Source organism: Phasianus colchicus, chromosome 8, assembly GCF_987193195.1.
Source record: "Phasianus colchicus chromosome 8, bPhaCol1.hap1.1, whole genome shotgun sequence".
Taxonomy (NCBI): domain Eukaryota; kingdom Metazoa; phylum Chordata; class Aves; order Galliformes; family Phasianidae; genus Phasianus; species Phasianus colchicus.
Window position 1 is genome coordinate 12,147,029 of NC_143443.1, and position 12,814 is coordinate 12,159,842.

Genomic DNA, 12,814 nt, shown 5'->3' on the forward strand with positions numbered 1-12,814 from the left:
CGCCGCCTCGGAGCGTCCTCGGCGTGGTCGGCGCCCTCCCGGCCCAGCGGAGTGGCGTCAACACACGAGATAGAAGCCGTGCGGTTTGTAATGGCAACTACAAGTGAGCGGGTACAGCGCGTCAGCCCCGCCCTGCCGGTGAGGGCAGCGCGAAACGTCCCCTTCCCTACAAGAGAAAAAGGCGGAGGTGCACGAGGCAGGCGGCAGCAGGTCCCAGCTCTGCGGAGCGGTTCGTCCCTCCCGCGCAGGCAGCACCGTTAGGGCCGGGGCAGGGTGAAGTCCCAGGCCGTCTCCTGGGCGCACTTCCACATAGCGCGCATCAGGCGCGTGAAGCCCATGTCCTTGGGCTTCTCCAGGCCCCGCATCAGCCGCTGCTTCATGATGGCCACAAACTCCTTGTTGCTCAGCTCACCGTTCCCTGCAAGGAGAGGAAGGCATGAGGAACACACGGAGCCACCACCAGCACCAGGGCCCAAGGGAAGGTGCATTCAACGAGCCGCTTTCTTCAGCTCCAAGTGCTTTTTGCTGCATCGTATCTAGACACAAATCTGGGCAAGGGAAGTCTTGTCAAAGTATGGAGGAGTGAGCGGCAGCCTCCCTAGTGCCTGCAGTAATGCCTACAAACACCAAAGCAGTTGTAAACCACAAAGAGTTCAGTGCTCATTTCCATTCGATGCCTCCCTCACACAGAGTGAGTGGCCACCAACAGTTCTTCCCCCCCAGAGCTTTGCTATCTGACTATTTAGCAGATCCTCCTACAAGAGAAAGCCAATGGAGAACATTGGTTCACTGCAGTCTGAGCATCTGCTTTGAGGATGTGATTGGGAAATGACACTGAAGGACAGAAGAAAATAAAACAGATGCAGCACTCCAGCAGGTGGAGCTGAAACCCAGAGGAACTGCAGCCAAGAGGCGGAGCAAGGGATGGCACTTTTTTGTGTCCTTATTTAAATCAGGGAACAGCGGCCTGGCCGTACTTAGCTGCCACTGCATCGGAGCAGGAGGGCCGCAGCACCAGGGCACCAGCAGGGGCTCTGGTTTGAATGCTGTAATTTTGCAGAATTTTGCTTCTCCCAACCTAAAAGCATATTCCTCTTGCCTTCATCAACACATTTCAAAGGCTGCTCTGAAGCTTTCTATGCCCATCCGTGGATGTAAAATGCCAAATGCCACTGAAGCAATGGCAACCAAACCATGGCCTGCGAGCAATGTTTTTTTGGGAAGATCCTCCCAGATTGTCTTGTGTTTCTCTGCAGTGGTGTTTGTAGCCCCACTGCACAACAAGCACTTATCACCCAAGGGCCTCAAAGAGTACGTCCAGTGCAGGAGGTACTGTCTGAAGTATCTCTATCTCAGCGCAAGATCAACAATTCCACTGATTCCCATTACCTCAGCCCAAGATGGTTGCAGGTATTTGCTACCCCAAAGCGTTTGCAGCCTGCATGCGGGTGCAGCACCAAGCTTACAGCAAGGCACAGAGCTGCCATTAATTAATTGGGCTGGCATTTATAGAGGACTTTAGAGCTACAGAGTACCAGATTGGCTGATTTCCAGTACTACAACACAAACACTCATTTTCTTGAACACATCAGTCTACTGAGAAAGAGATAAGCTGCTTCCCACTGCAGCCAGTTTGCATCCAACACTTCTTCCACATGTGATGCTTTAAGATCAATGCGCTAGGAGCTGTGCACAATTGGACACCCTTCCCAGAAAGGCAGCTACAGACCTATGGCCACACGACAAAGCTTAGCACAAAATGGACATCTGCTAGCACAGAAAGACTCTGAGCAAAACACTGGGCAGTTCACATGGTAGGAGCCTTCTCCCTGCACTTCTAGCCCTGGCTCAGCTCTCACTCATGCTGGCTGCAGCCAGCATTGGTCACAGGACACTCAGTCACTCACCATCGCAGTCGAAGAGCGCAAACACCACATCACACACATGGTCTGACAGCTCCACCTTCGCCACTGTCCTGGCCACCTGCTGCATCGTCACTGCATGAGAGGAAGGCACACAGTTAGTGGGACACAAGCACCCACACCTGCCACCAAGACAGCCAGAAAAGTCTCCCTTTTCCATTTTAGCAGCCACAGATTCAGTGCAGGATTATGCAGTTGATTTTGCTGCGCCTCACAGGTCTGGTTTAGCTGTTCCCCACATACATTAGCGCCAATCTGACTGCTTTCTGCTGTCACTTTGAACCTGCTCAGCACCATTTGTTGAGGCTGAATCACTCCACTCCAGTCTCTTGATGTAATGGAAGAGCTCTGCACAGACGTGTTTGCATTTACCCTTCACTCAGTTGAACCCAAGGTGAATGACTGAAGGTTCCCATCAGAAGCGATTTCATTTTGCAGTGCATCACCATGACATGCATTCAAATGGTGCCTTGGGAGGAAACCTTCCAGCAAGGTTGAGAGCTACCCTGTGCTGTGTGCCCCAAAATTCAGCTTTATCCCTATATTTAATTTTAAAGAGCTGCTTTCCAACCAGTTGCACAACAGCTCTGTGGCACTCCACCAAAGCAAACTGGCTCTTGAAGCTAAAGCAGAGCAGTGAGCAGTGTTCACAGGGAATCCTGTCCACTGTTATCAGAATAAAGCTGTTTCCAAGTCACTGCTGAAGAAAACTCAAATTAGTTTCAGCCCCCAAGATGAGATGTCGTCTCATGAACAAACCCAGGTGATGGCATTCCTCAGCCCCACAAAGAAGTGCGTTAATGGTCCAGGATTTAATCAGCTCGCACTGACATCAAATGCTCACAAACTGTAATTAAATTCCCAAGCTGACTTCAGCTTTCCCCGACTTCAGGAAAGGAATAAAACCATAAATCTTTCAACAAGGGCTGGTGCATGCCAGGTCAGAGGCACAGGAGGACATGGTATAATTAGATTATGTCACGCTGTCCTCAGGCTGATGCCAGCCACATCTTCAGACCCTCACAAAATGTCTTCAGTGCAGAACTGCTGCTCTTTGCTGACCTGCCCCTCCCCCCCTCCCCCGCTGTCCTGCCCCAGCAGCTGAGGGCAAAGTCACAGCAAGCTGCCCGTCTGCTTTGCTGAACTTCAGGAATAACTCAGTTGCAGCACTGGGAGCTGCAGCAGAAGAGCATGGCAACAAGGGGAGAGCTCCTTATTAGCTTCCTGTAAAGAGGCTGTGGCCAGTGGGACAAATCAGCATCATCTCAGGTACCCCCACCTGCCCATGTCCCTCAGTGCCACATCTCCACAGCTCTGGAACACCTTCAGGGATACAAGATGCCCACCCCACCTCTGTAGGCAGCCTGTACTCTGACAGTACCATACTTTCAGAGAAGAAATGTTTTGTAATATCCAACCTGAGAAAGCAAGAAAGCCCCAAAAGAGAACTGCCCTTAGAGCAAAACCCTCTCTCCAGTTACAGCACAGCACTGTTCTCACACAGCTTTGTTTTTCTAATAGCATCACACATATGAAACAGAAGAGTTTGCACAGGTACAATATAAGTCTCTGTCAGTGGTACAGAGGTCAGCTCTCATCTTCACGTGCTTCCTCTGCAAGCACAGGAGCTGGAGCCCCCGCGATCTGCAGCACACCTGGAACAAACAGTTGTCAGGGAAGCCTCCTCACCCTTAGCATCCTAATAAATGGAGGGCCTGAGGCTTTCAGAGACCTTCACTGGGACCACAGGATTGGGTTAAGTGTTCAAGCTGTCCCCATGATCGAGCATGTTCATAAATGTGAAAAGCTCAAAGAAAAAGCAGCAGTACTGGTTAAAAAAAAAAACACCACCAAAAAAGCTTACCCACACTTATCTCTCAGCTTAATTTTCCCTACTTATTAGCACATGCTGCAGAGGTGCTTCCCTAGGCTTAGGGAAGGAGAGAGGCTTTAAGTGCTGTAAGCCACCACATATCCAAGATCATTCATCTCCAACAGCTGCAGAGAATCATAGAATTGCTCAGGTTGGAAGACCTTAGAGATCATCAAGTCCAACTGCCAACCAAACCATACTACCCAAACTCTAACAACCCACCAATAAATCACATCCCAGAGCACCACATACAAACAGATTTTAAACACATTCAGGAATGGTGACTCAGCCACCTCCCTGAGGAGCCTATTCCAGTTTGTATTTCCTCAAACAGCAATGCTGAATGCCATAATAGAATCATAGAATGGTTTGGGTTGGAAGGCACCTTTAAGACCATTTAGTTCCAACCCCCATACCAGAGGCAGGGACACCTCCCCCTAGGCCAGCTTGCTCAAAGCCCAGCATCCTTCAGCTCCTTTCAAACACAATCCTGAGAGGTGCCAGCTCAAGCTCTGACCCCACATTCCATTCAGGTGCCCCAGAGCACAAGGTGTGTCAGTAAGGTAAATAGAAGTAACATCAATCTATGTATGTCATTTCTTTGCTGTTTTAGAAAGTGAAACAGGTGCTGTCTGGGGAAAACATCAAGCAGCCTTTTCCCAATTTGGATTTTGTGATAGCTGCATCAATCTCTACTCAGGAATGTCTCCAGAATTTTATGTTATCAAATATTAGTTCTACTTTTATATCTTGAAAGCTATTTTTCTTTTAAGATTTCAAGTGTTGCAGCTTTACGCCAGTTCTTTTAACAAGCCGTTGGAGCATTTCATGAGGGCTAGCTCATGACAGTTCTCTCTTCCATCCAGCTCCCCAGGATCACACCGAGCAATGCCCCACGATGTGCTCAAGACACAGGGTTGTGTGTGGCAGGACTGTGCCAGAGCCCAGGCAGATGGCAAATGCCATTTTTCTGTCTTGAGATTAATTATTTGGGCAAAGTAACAACAGACAGATGTCCTATCTCACTGGAGGGGAAGGCTCTATTTCCTCCTATTGCTAAAGGATACAACTTCCTCTCGCCTCTAATGCAAGTTGCTCAAAGGCATTTTGCCCTGCCCTAAGACGCAGGGCAGCCATACCACAGCACTGCCACTGCCAGCAGGATTGCTGCTCAGAAAGTCTGGCTGTGGATGGTGCCAACGAAGCACAACTCACACCCTTGCCTCAAAAGGGGACTCAGCAATGAATTCTGTGCCAGCCTGCTGCCAGCTGCATGCCTCAGCAAACTGCCTGGGGCTGTCTGCTCAATGATGTATGTTTGTGATTTAAGAGAATGATGGTTGTGTGTTTCCAGAGGAACCAGAGGACAAATGAGGAATCTCCATGTTAGTCTGCGGGTCAGTTTTATCATCCTCTTTAGAAGAGGCTTCCTTAATTCAACACCAAAAAGGAGTCGCCCAGCTATGGCTGTTTGGTGTCATCCATTTTTCCTGTTTCATATTAAGCAGTGCTTCCAGAAACTAACAGCCAGTCTCCTGCATGAGGTTAGCAGCAAGGACACAAACTATCCTTTTGGTCCTCCCAATAGGAAGAACAGCTTTTTTTTTTTTTTTTAATATTTGTTGCTTTTTAATAAGCAACCCTACAAGAACTCGGCTTTTAGAAGAGGTGCAGCCTACTTATTGCTCATTTGATGCGTGGGTGTAACAGACAGATAAGGTGAGAATGAGCATGCATAAGGGAAATGTGTTGCATTTAGTTGTGCAAGCACACAGATTCTTGCTGCAAAACCCAGGCATAGTGCTGCAGGTTGATTTGCACCTTCATTAAAGCTGCAGTAAAACCCTCCTCGTGCATCCTGCCACAACTTGCAGGAGCACCTCTGGGCTGGGCAGCGCAGATGGAGGAGAGGGGTAACTCACGGCAGGTGCCAGACACGGACTAAGCTGGGAATTGCAGCACAGCTCTCCTGCCAAGGCAGGAATGGCTTGAACTTGTGAATGGCAAAGGAGTGGTGGCTGACACTTCTGGAGCCCCCAAACCTTGAGGCTTTTTCCACTCCTCCCCGGTTTGCACAGTGTCAGTGTCAACCAGACCACTCCCTGTGGCTTTCCAGCCCTGCAGACTCCTGGCAACAGACCTGGAAGACTCCTGGCAGAACACAGCAGCTTTAAGCCTCCCACGGCTGCTTCCTTCAGCCAAAAGACTCCTCGATCAATGGCTGTAGCTCCAGCACAAGCTCATTAATTGTATGTAATTAAACAGTAATCACACTGATTTACCAACTGCACGTGGACTTAAGTGCTCCACAAATACATATTTTGTGACTGGGCAATTGCTAATTTACTGTAGATGCTGAGAAAATTGGATTTGCTAGGCTATTATCACCACACTGCAGATAGGGCTCTGCACAGTAGCAGCACATCCATATTTCATATAAAGGTACTTCTTGCTCATTTTTACTTTCAAATTAGAGGGGGGAAAAAACCCAATAACTATACAGTTCTTTTAACTTTAAGTCTTAAGATGCAGTGATCTAAAGGAAAGAGTATAGATGATTCCCCCAAAATTCTGAGATGAGAGCTGTTGTTGCATGCAGGAAGAGATGCAACTCCTATGGCAATTCCACTGCCTAAGAACCTATTCATACCCTAACATTTCCACAACAACTGGATAAATTGCTTCTGAAACATCTGATTTTGCAGCTGCTTTAACTTGTTAAAAGACAGGAGCTTCCACGAAACTTTAACTCTGGACACAGACTTCAGTGCTCAGCCCAGGAACTCACTGGAGCACCAAGTTCAGGTGCCTGGATTTTAGACCAGAAATGCAGCATGTGGCTCTTCTTTCTAAGCAAAGCCTCTTAATTTCAAGCAAAGAAGAACCAGGGGTTGTACAGTGTGTACTACCAGCTCCACTGCTGGTAAGTGCCCAGAGACCTCTGCAGGAGAGAACCTGCAAGAAAGCTTCTTAAAATACCATTTGTCATTTCCAACACTTTTTTCAAGTGTTTGTAAAAGGTTGGAAAGATGTCCCTCCCAAGACTGGTCTGGAGAAGAAACCTTGAGGTGCTTGAGCTGGTGATATATTCAGGAGTTTGCTTTGCCTCTGTATACATCTGACCTGCACAGTTCTTCCGAAGAGCTTTATCACAGCTTACTGATCTATTCAGGCTATACATTTCAGCATTTTTTTCCACTCTGTATCTAAAATGGAAGAAGTATAAAACCCCAAATCCCTGTTTATCCACGCACTGCAGTAAGTTAAAGCTCTCATCACAGGGAAGAGCTGCTGTTTTGTGACACATTTAATCCATCAGACAGGGCTTGCTGGCTAGCTCTAAGCCCAACCACATAGTGCAACCGCTCTGCCTCATGCTCACAGTGTCTGTGTGCCTTACAAGCTTTAATACCTTTATCAAGTGAAGCTCCAGCCATATGGTAAAAGCTCAATGCTGTGTCCACGTCATTTATATTCTTCAGAAAAGTGAAGAAGTTCTCCACCTCCTCAAATGTCAGCCCCTACAATGGAAAAAGAGAGTCTTAAGTGACAGGAAAGGCAGAGTGCAACTCAACAGCAGGAGACTGTAGCTTAGCTTTGAGGCAACAGTACAGGCAGATTCATGCATGAGATGTGCCTAAACTAGCTTTGCTATAGGGTGCCAAAGGATGGGTCTGTTTTCCCTACCTACCTGTACAGCACACAAGCAGAACAGCTGGTGGGAAGCTCAGCTCCTAGCTCCATTTGGCTGCAAAACACAGCTCAACTGCAGTGCTCTTTTGAGCAGGGCTGTGCTGAGAGCTGCAGCCTCCAGATCACCTGAACTAGTGCTCCATCACAGCAGGAACAGGCACCTGGCCTCCTTCCCTGCACTGATCAATCAGCCTGTCACAGGAGTTCTGACTCAGCCCCTCCTGCCACATCTACCCAGAGAGATAGATGTACCAAGATACTGAAACCACAACTGCGTAATGTGGCATGGCTTCAGAGTCCAGATGAGAGAGTACACATTGCAGCTGGTGCTGCCAAATATAAACTTCTACAGTTTGCTGTCACCCTGTTCAAGCTGCTCACAACAGTTTCCTATCAGGGAAGATAGATCTCTTTTTTTTTTTTAATATAAAGCTTTTTTTTTTTTTTTTTTTTTTTTTTTTTTTTTTACTATCTTCTCCTACAGACACTCTAGTACTGCAAAAAGAACTGCAAAAAATTTGTAGAATATTCAGAAGTACTTCAGTTTGTTCCTGTTCTCCATGTAACTGACTACATGGCTGTGCATGGCTGATGCATGCTGCAAAGCATGTGCACCAACTGCAGCAGCAAGGTTTATCAGCACTGGATTCATGGATCCAAACCACAGAGAATGAGGTTTCAAAGCACAGACGTGGACAACAGACCTAAAAAAAAATCCCCAGTCACTGCACAGGGGACTTTCTTCAGATGTGTACCTGCTCTGCTTCTCAAGTGGTATGCTAACAGCAGCATATGGCAGAATCAAATATTATGCTGCCCCAGCAAAAGAAAACATCAGGTGCTTTTGCAGAAGGTAACACAAAGACTCCTGCTTTGTACAACAGAGCTGGAAGAGAACAGATCTTGGCAATTCAGGCACCGACCCATCTCAGCTCCTCCCTGCTGGGTGTTTGCGACTGAGCAGAGCATTAACAATTCAGAAATCCTATGGGAGCTAGGATCTGCACAGCCACCTTCAGGCCTGTAGAAGACATCATGCTCTGACTTACTGACCATATGACATTCCATGGCTGTGACACTGGCCACAATGTACCCCAACAACCACTGTAACCAGAGTCCCAGAGCATAGCATTTTCTTGGCCAGTATTGAGGTCAAGAAGTGTTTCTCTTCATGCCAAGTGGCCCCTTGTTCAACAGCTTATGGTGGTTGCTGTTCTTTCAGCCTGCAGCACAAAGTTACCTGCTTACATACAATCTTGTGGTCCTTGTCATTGAAGGAAGGCAAAAGTAACGACATGTGGAAACGTCCTACTAATTCAGGCTTTCATGGGACACACATGCTGAATCTCCACAACAAAAATCCAGCTGGTATTACAGAATTGAAGAACTAATGAATTCTGTCACTGAGGTTGGCAGCAACACTGACACCTTCCCAATTCTCTAAAACTGGAGAGCTGCAGAACTGTGCTGACAAGCTGACAGCAATGAATGATTGCTATCAGCCAGCAGCCGGGTATGGAGATTTATCTGCCCCATCACTGTGTCTGTCAGCACTGCTCAGCTCTCCATAAGTCGCTCATGTCTCTGCTAAAGGACCAACAGATACTAACCTACCAAAGGTTCTGTCTTTTGTTCCTCAGGGCCATTTCCACATATATCTGCTTTCTGCTGCATCTACCTGAATTTTCATTCCTTCTACTCATAGGGAAATAGCATGCAGTGCAAGTCCTTCACCCATTCTCTCCCTTGCTTTGCTGTCATCAGACTAAGAAAATGAAATCTCAACACAAAACTACACTGCACAGCCCCAGGCAGCCAACAGCCCTGAAGAACATGCAGAAGATGACCTAGATCAACAGCTTCTGAATAGCCAGCTTGGTTTCCTGGTGGTTAGGGACATATAAACCAAATGGCTTGCTTGTAAATACTGCAGACAACGCAAGTCCTTTACTAGAAAGAAAGCAGCAGTGTGAGTAAAATTCAAGGGAGAGGATCATAAACAATTTTATGTGAAGCAGCAGCTCCAGTGAATACACAGAGGAGTTCAGGTATGCAGAGTATGGTGGGATTTTTCAAAAATAGAAGTGAGAGCAGGCAATCAATTATGTAAGAAAATACACCATTCTCAGTGACAGGAACATAGAACAACAATGTTAGAAGAGGGGTAAAGGTTCGCCTAAAGCCACAGCTGCAATGATTTGGGGGCTGACAGGGTCACTGTGCCCAGAATGGATAATTGTAGTAGACAACGTGTGGCAATTTAATCAGAAAGCACTTGAGTTAAATTGCATTTCCAAGGTAATGCTGGGTTAAAAGCTTGTAACATAGTTATGGTTCAGCTCCTGCCACCCCCTCCCCACACCACCCCAAGTTGTATTCCCACTTTGAAAAGAACAACAAGTCACAGCTCCTGCTGCCTTCGGTGAGATTGCTTTAATAAGCCACATGGATAATGGTTTAACATGACTTTTAAAGCATGAAATGAAGGGATCTGGAGAAAAACTTCCCTCAGAACATTTACATCAAGCTGTTGTGACCAAGAAGCTGCCTGGTGACAGGAAACGATTGCAGGACAAATGGTGAAATGGCTGAGTGGCTTCAGCATCTCTTTGATAATTAGGACCCAAAGAAAGGCATGGGAGAGCACCAGCTCCATTCCTTCTCCACAGGCAAGGAGCAAAGCAGAGCACAACACAGCAGCTGCTGGATCTGCAGATGTCTCAGTTGCAGAAGCACTGCCAACACTGAGCTCCTGCTGTTCCCAGTGAAGAGCTTAATGCCACACTCATTTACAAGGGCAACTCTGCAAGCACATCCCTGAATAAATTAGCTGGGAAGCTCAAAAGGCAATTAATGTGATTCTGGCCATGGCAGTCCTATTTCTTAACAGGACAGGAAAATCTAAGTGACATCAAAACACTGACAGCTGCACCTGTGTGATCCAATAAAAGCAGATGAGTACACATAGATACTAAATGCTGCACACAAACCATCAAAGCATACAGTCCTCTGCAACACCCCAGGAGAAGAACAAATACTTTCAGGAAGAGGTTCTCTTGTACAAAAGACAAAATGTTAGGCACCGGGCTGGATTGTCTGTGAGCTAAGACCTGCCAAAACAGATGAATGTTGTGCTTCATTTCCATCTTATATAAGCACAGGCTTTGAGCATGCTGGTGGTTAGAAGGTTTATCTGCTCCTTTGTAAAGAAGCTGCCACTCCTTGCATCCTTTACTTCTCCCTAAATCAATGTGTATCTTGTTAATAGAGGTGCTGTCTCACTTTAGGATTTGGTTGCTTCATCTCCTCCAGCCTAAGGAATTATAGGATTCTGTTTCTTGAAAACATTTCTTTTTTCCCCCTTAAAAGTTATTGGAATGAAGAAATAAAGAGACTTGCTCAGGATCTGTCTGTTACCTACAAATAGAAACACAATCTGGCTGCCTTCAGGATGAGGAGTAAGGCAAAAACAAAAGTTCTTTCTCTGCCACAGATGTCAGGTTTCTGACTGACACATGGAAGGAAAGGAACATCTGCTGTAAGAAACCTTCCAAAAATAACCTTCCCTCTGACTAATTTCTCATACACCTGGCTACTGTACCACATATGTACAATCACAGCAGAGAATCAGCAGTTTGTGAGTGTAACAATTGAGCTGATATTTTCTATTCCAAAGGCATCACAGCCACTCAGTCACAAAGTATTTGTCCCCAAGAAATCAAATAATTCCTGTTAAAGCTCAAGGGGAGCAGAAGTATTAGAGGAGTAAAATCCACAGTGTCTCACTCAAAAATCCAATAAATGGACTCAAAACTGCACCCTTGGAAACACTGATGGTCTTATTAAAGCTAGTGACCAACAGCTTGGGAAGTGAGATTTTCATGTATTGATAGGCAATTTCTTCCTGCTTTTGGGCATTGTTTGCTGTGACAAACAATGTATCCTGAAAGCACCCGAGCTCAGGCCTCCCCAGAGTTGACAGATGAGATGTCTCCGAACTAGACTGCTGATGAAGTTCCGGTTGAGAGATGTGCTTCAGGGATGCCCAAATGTGCTGAGCCTCTGCGCTGTGCTGGGAGAGATGAAAACTCACTTGACATCACTTGTTCAGTTCTCGAAGGAACGCTCCCAGGAGCACCACCTAGGGCTGAGTGGTACATGAGCTATGCTGAGGCTCATGGATGCTGCAGGCTTGCTATTTCTGACCAGTATAACATCAAGAGTTTTGATTATGAAGATTATGCCTTCAGTGAATGTTAATTATTGAGATGAGAAAACTCATTTGTGGCTGAAAGCCCTGGTTCACACCGGTTCACACCTTCCACATTCACAGCTGTGTACAGAAGGGCCTCCCAGCTAAACCAGAGGTTTTCACCTGGCTGCAGCACTATCAATGGGAAAAGTCCCAATAACTTAATGCTGACAAGAGCTTGCCCTCGGGGTATATCAATAGAGACCTACTGGTGTTTGTGCCTTGCTTCAGTGCACCCAAATTCTCCTTTGTAGTTCCGACACCAGCAGAAAAGACAAGGGAAAGAGTCACTGATGTGGTTTTGTATGGACCAAAGATTCCTGAACACTGCAGGAGTTCAGGACAGTTTTATTTACAGTCCCCCACATAAGACAGAAGAGGACAGACTCCAGCCAACACTGCTGCCCTACAACACGTTCTGCATCTAGAACTTCCAGGAAATAAACATCAGATCTGATTTCATGAGAAAGTTGCATTAAGAGTCAGGACAACCCAATGTGCAAAGGACTTCCATCCATTCTCATTTTGGTTAATTGCACATTTATAACCTAGATCATAAAAGAACAATCCACCTTTACTGAAGCAGACATGAAATTCTAATACTGAAGTATTGCAGCACCCCATACTTACTTTACCTGATGAAACACATCCTTTTAAGTATGCATATTTTATTCCAAGGTCTCTCACTAGATTAACTGGTGAAGGATGTGCAGCCTTATTCCTCTCTAAATCATAAGTAATCAAAACCATTTTTCACACAAGTTCATAACTAAATAATAAACTGCCCAGCCAGAGCAGCTAATTAAACCAATGTCAAGCCAGTAACTATGTGCATATCTTCAGCATTTATTCTGGCTTCAGATCCAGAGTGCTACTTCCTAAACATAAGTTTTGTAAACTGTCAATAGGGAGAAGCCTACACCCTAATCAGGACATGATTACTGCACTCCCATCTCCTGCATCTCCCTGCTCCTGGGGAGGATTCATCATCTGCAAAGTCAGCATGCCTCTCCAGACTGCTTTTCTCTGGATGACAGGAATGGCTTGTTACATGTCAACCTATTGCTTAGGAAA

At 46.3% G+C, this 12,814-nt stretch overlaps 1 protein-coding gene across 5 annotated transcripts in view; it reads right to left on the minus strand.

Moving 5' to 3' along the window:
- Positions 1-70: 70 nt before the first annotated feature.
- MICU1 (mitochondrial calcium uptake 1) overlaps positions 71-12,814 on the minus strand; it is a 91,814-nt gene continuing 79,070 nt past the window's right edge. For all 5 annotated transcript variants that reach the window (XM_090144948.1, XM_031602947.2, XM_090144945.1 and 2 more), the window contains 3 exons: positions 7,208-7,316; positions 1,908-1,997; positions 71-418 (listed from right to left, as the gene is read on the minus strand). In XM_090144948.1, the coding sequence (XP_090001074.1) occupies positions 258-418; positions 1,908-1,997; positions 7,208-7,316 (360 nt within the window). In that variant the 3' untranslated portion in view covers positions 71-257. The remainder of the gene's footprint in view (positions 419-1,907; positions 1,998-7,207; positions 7,317-12,814) is intronic.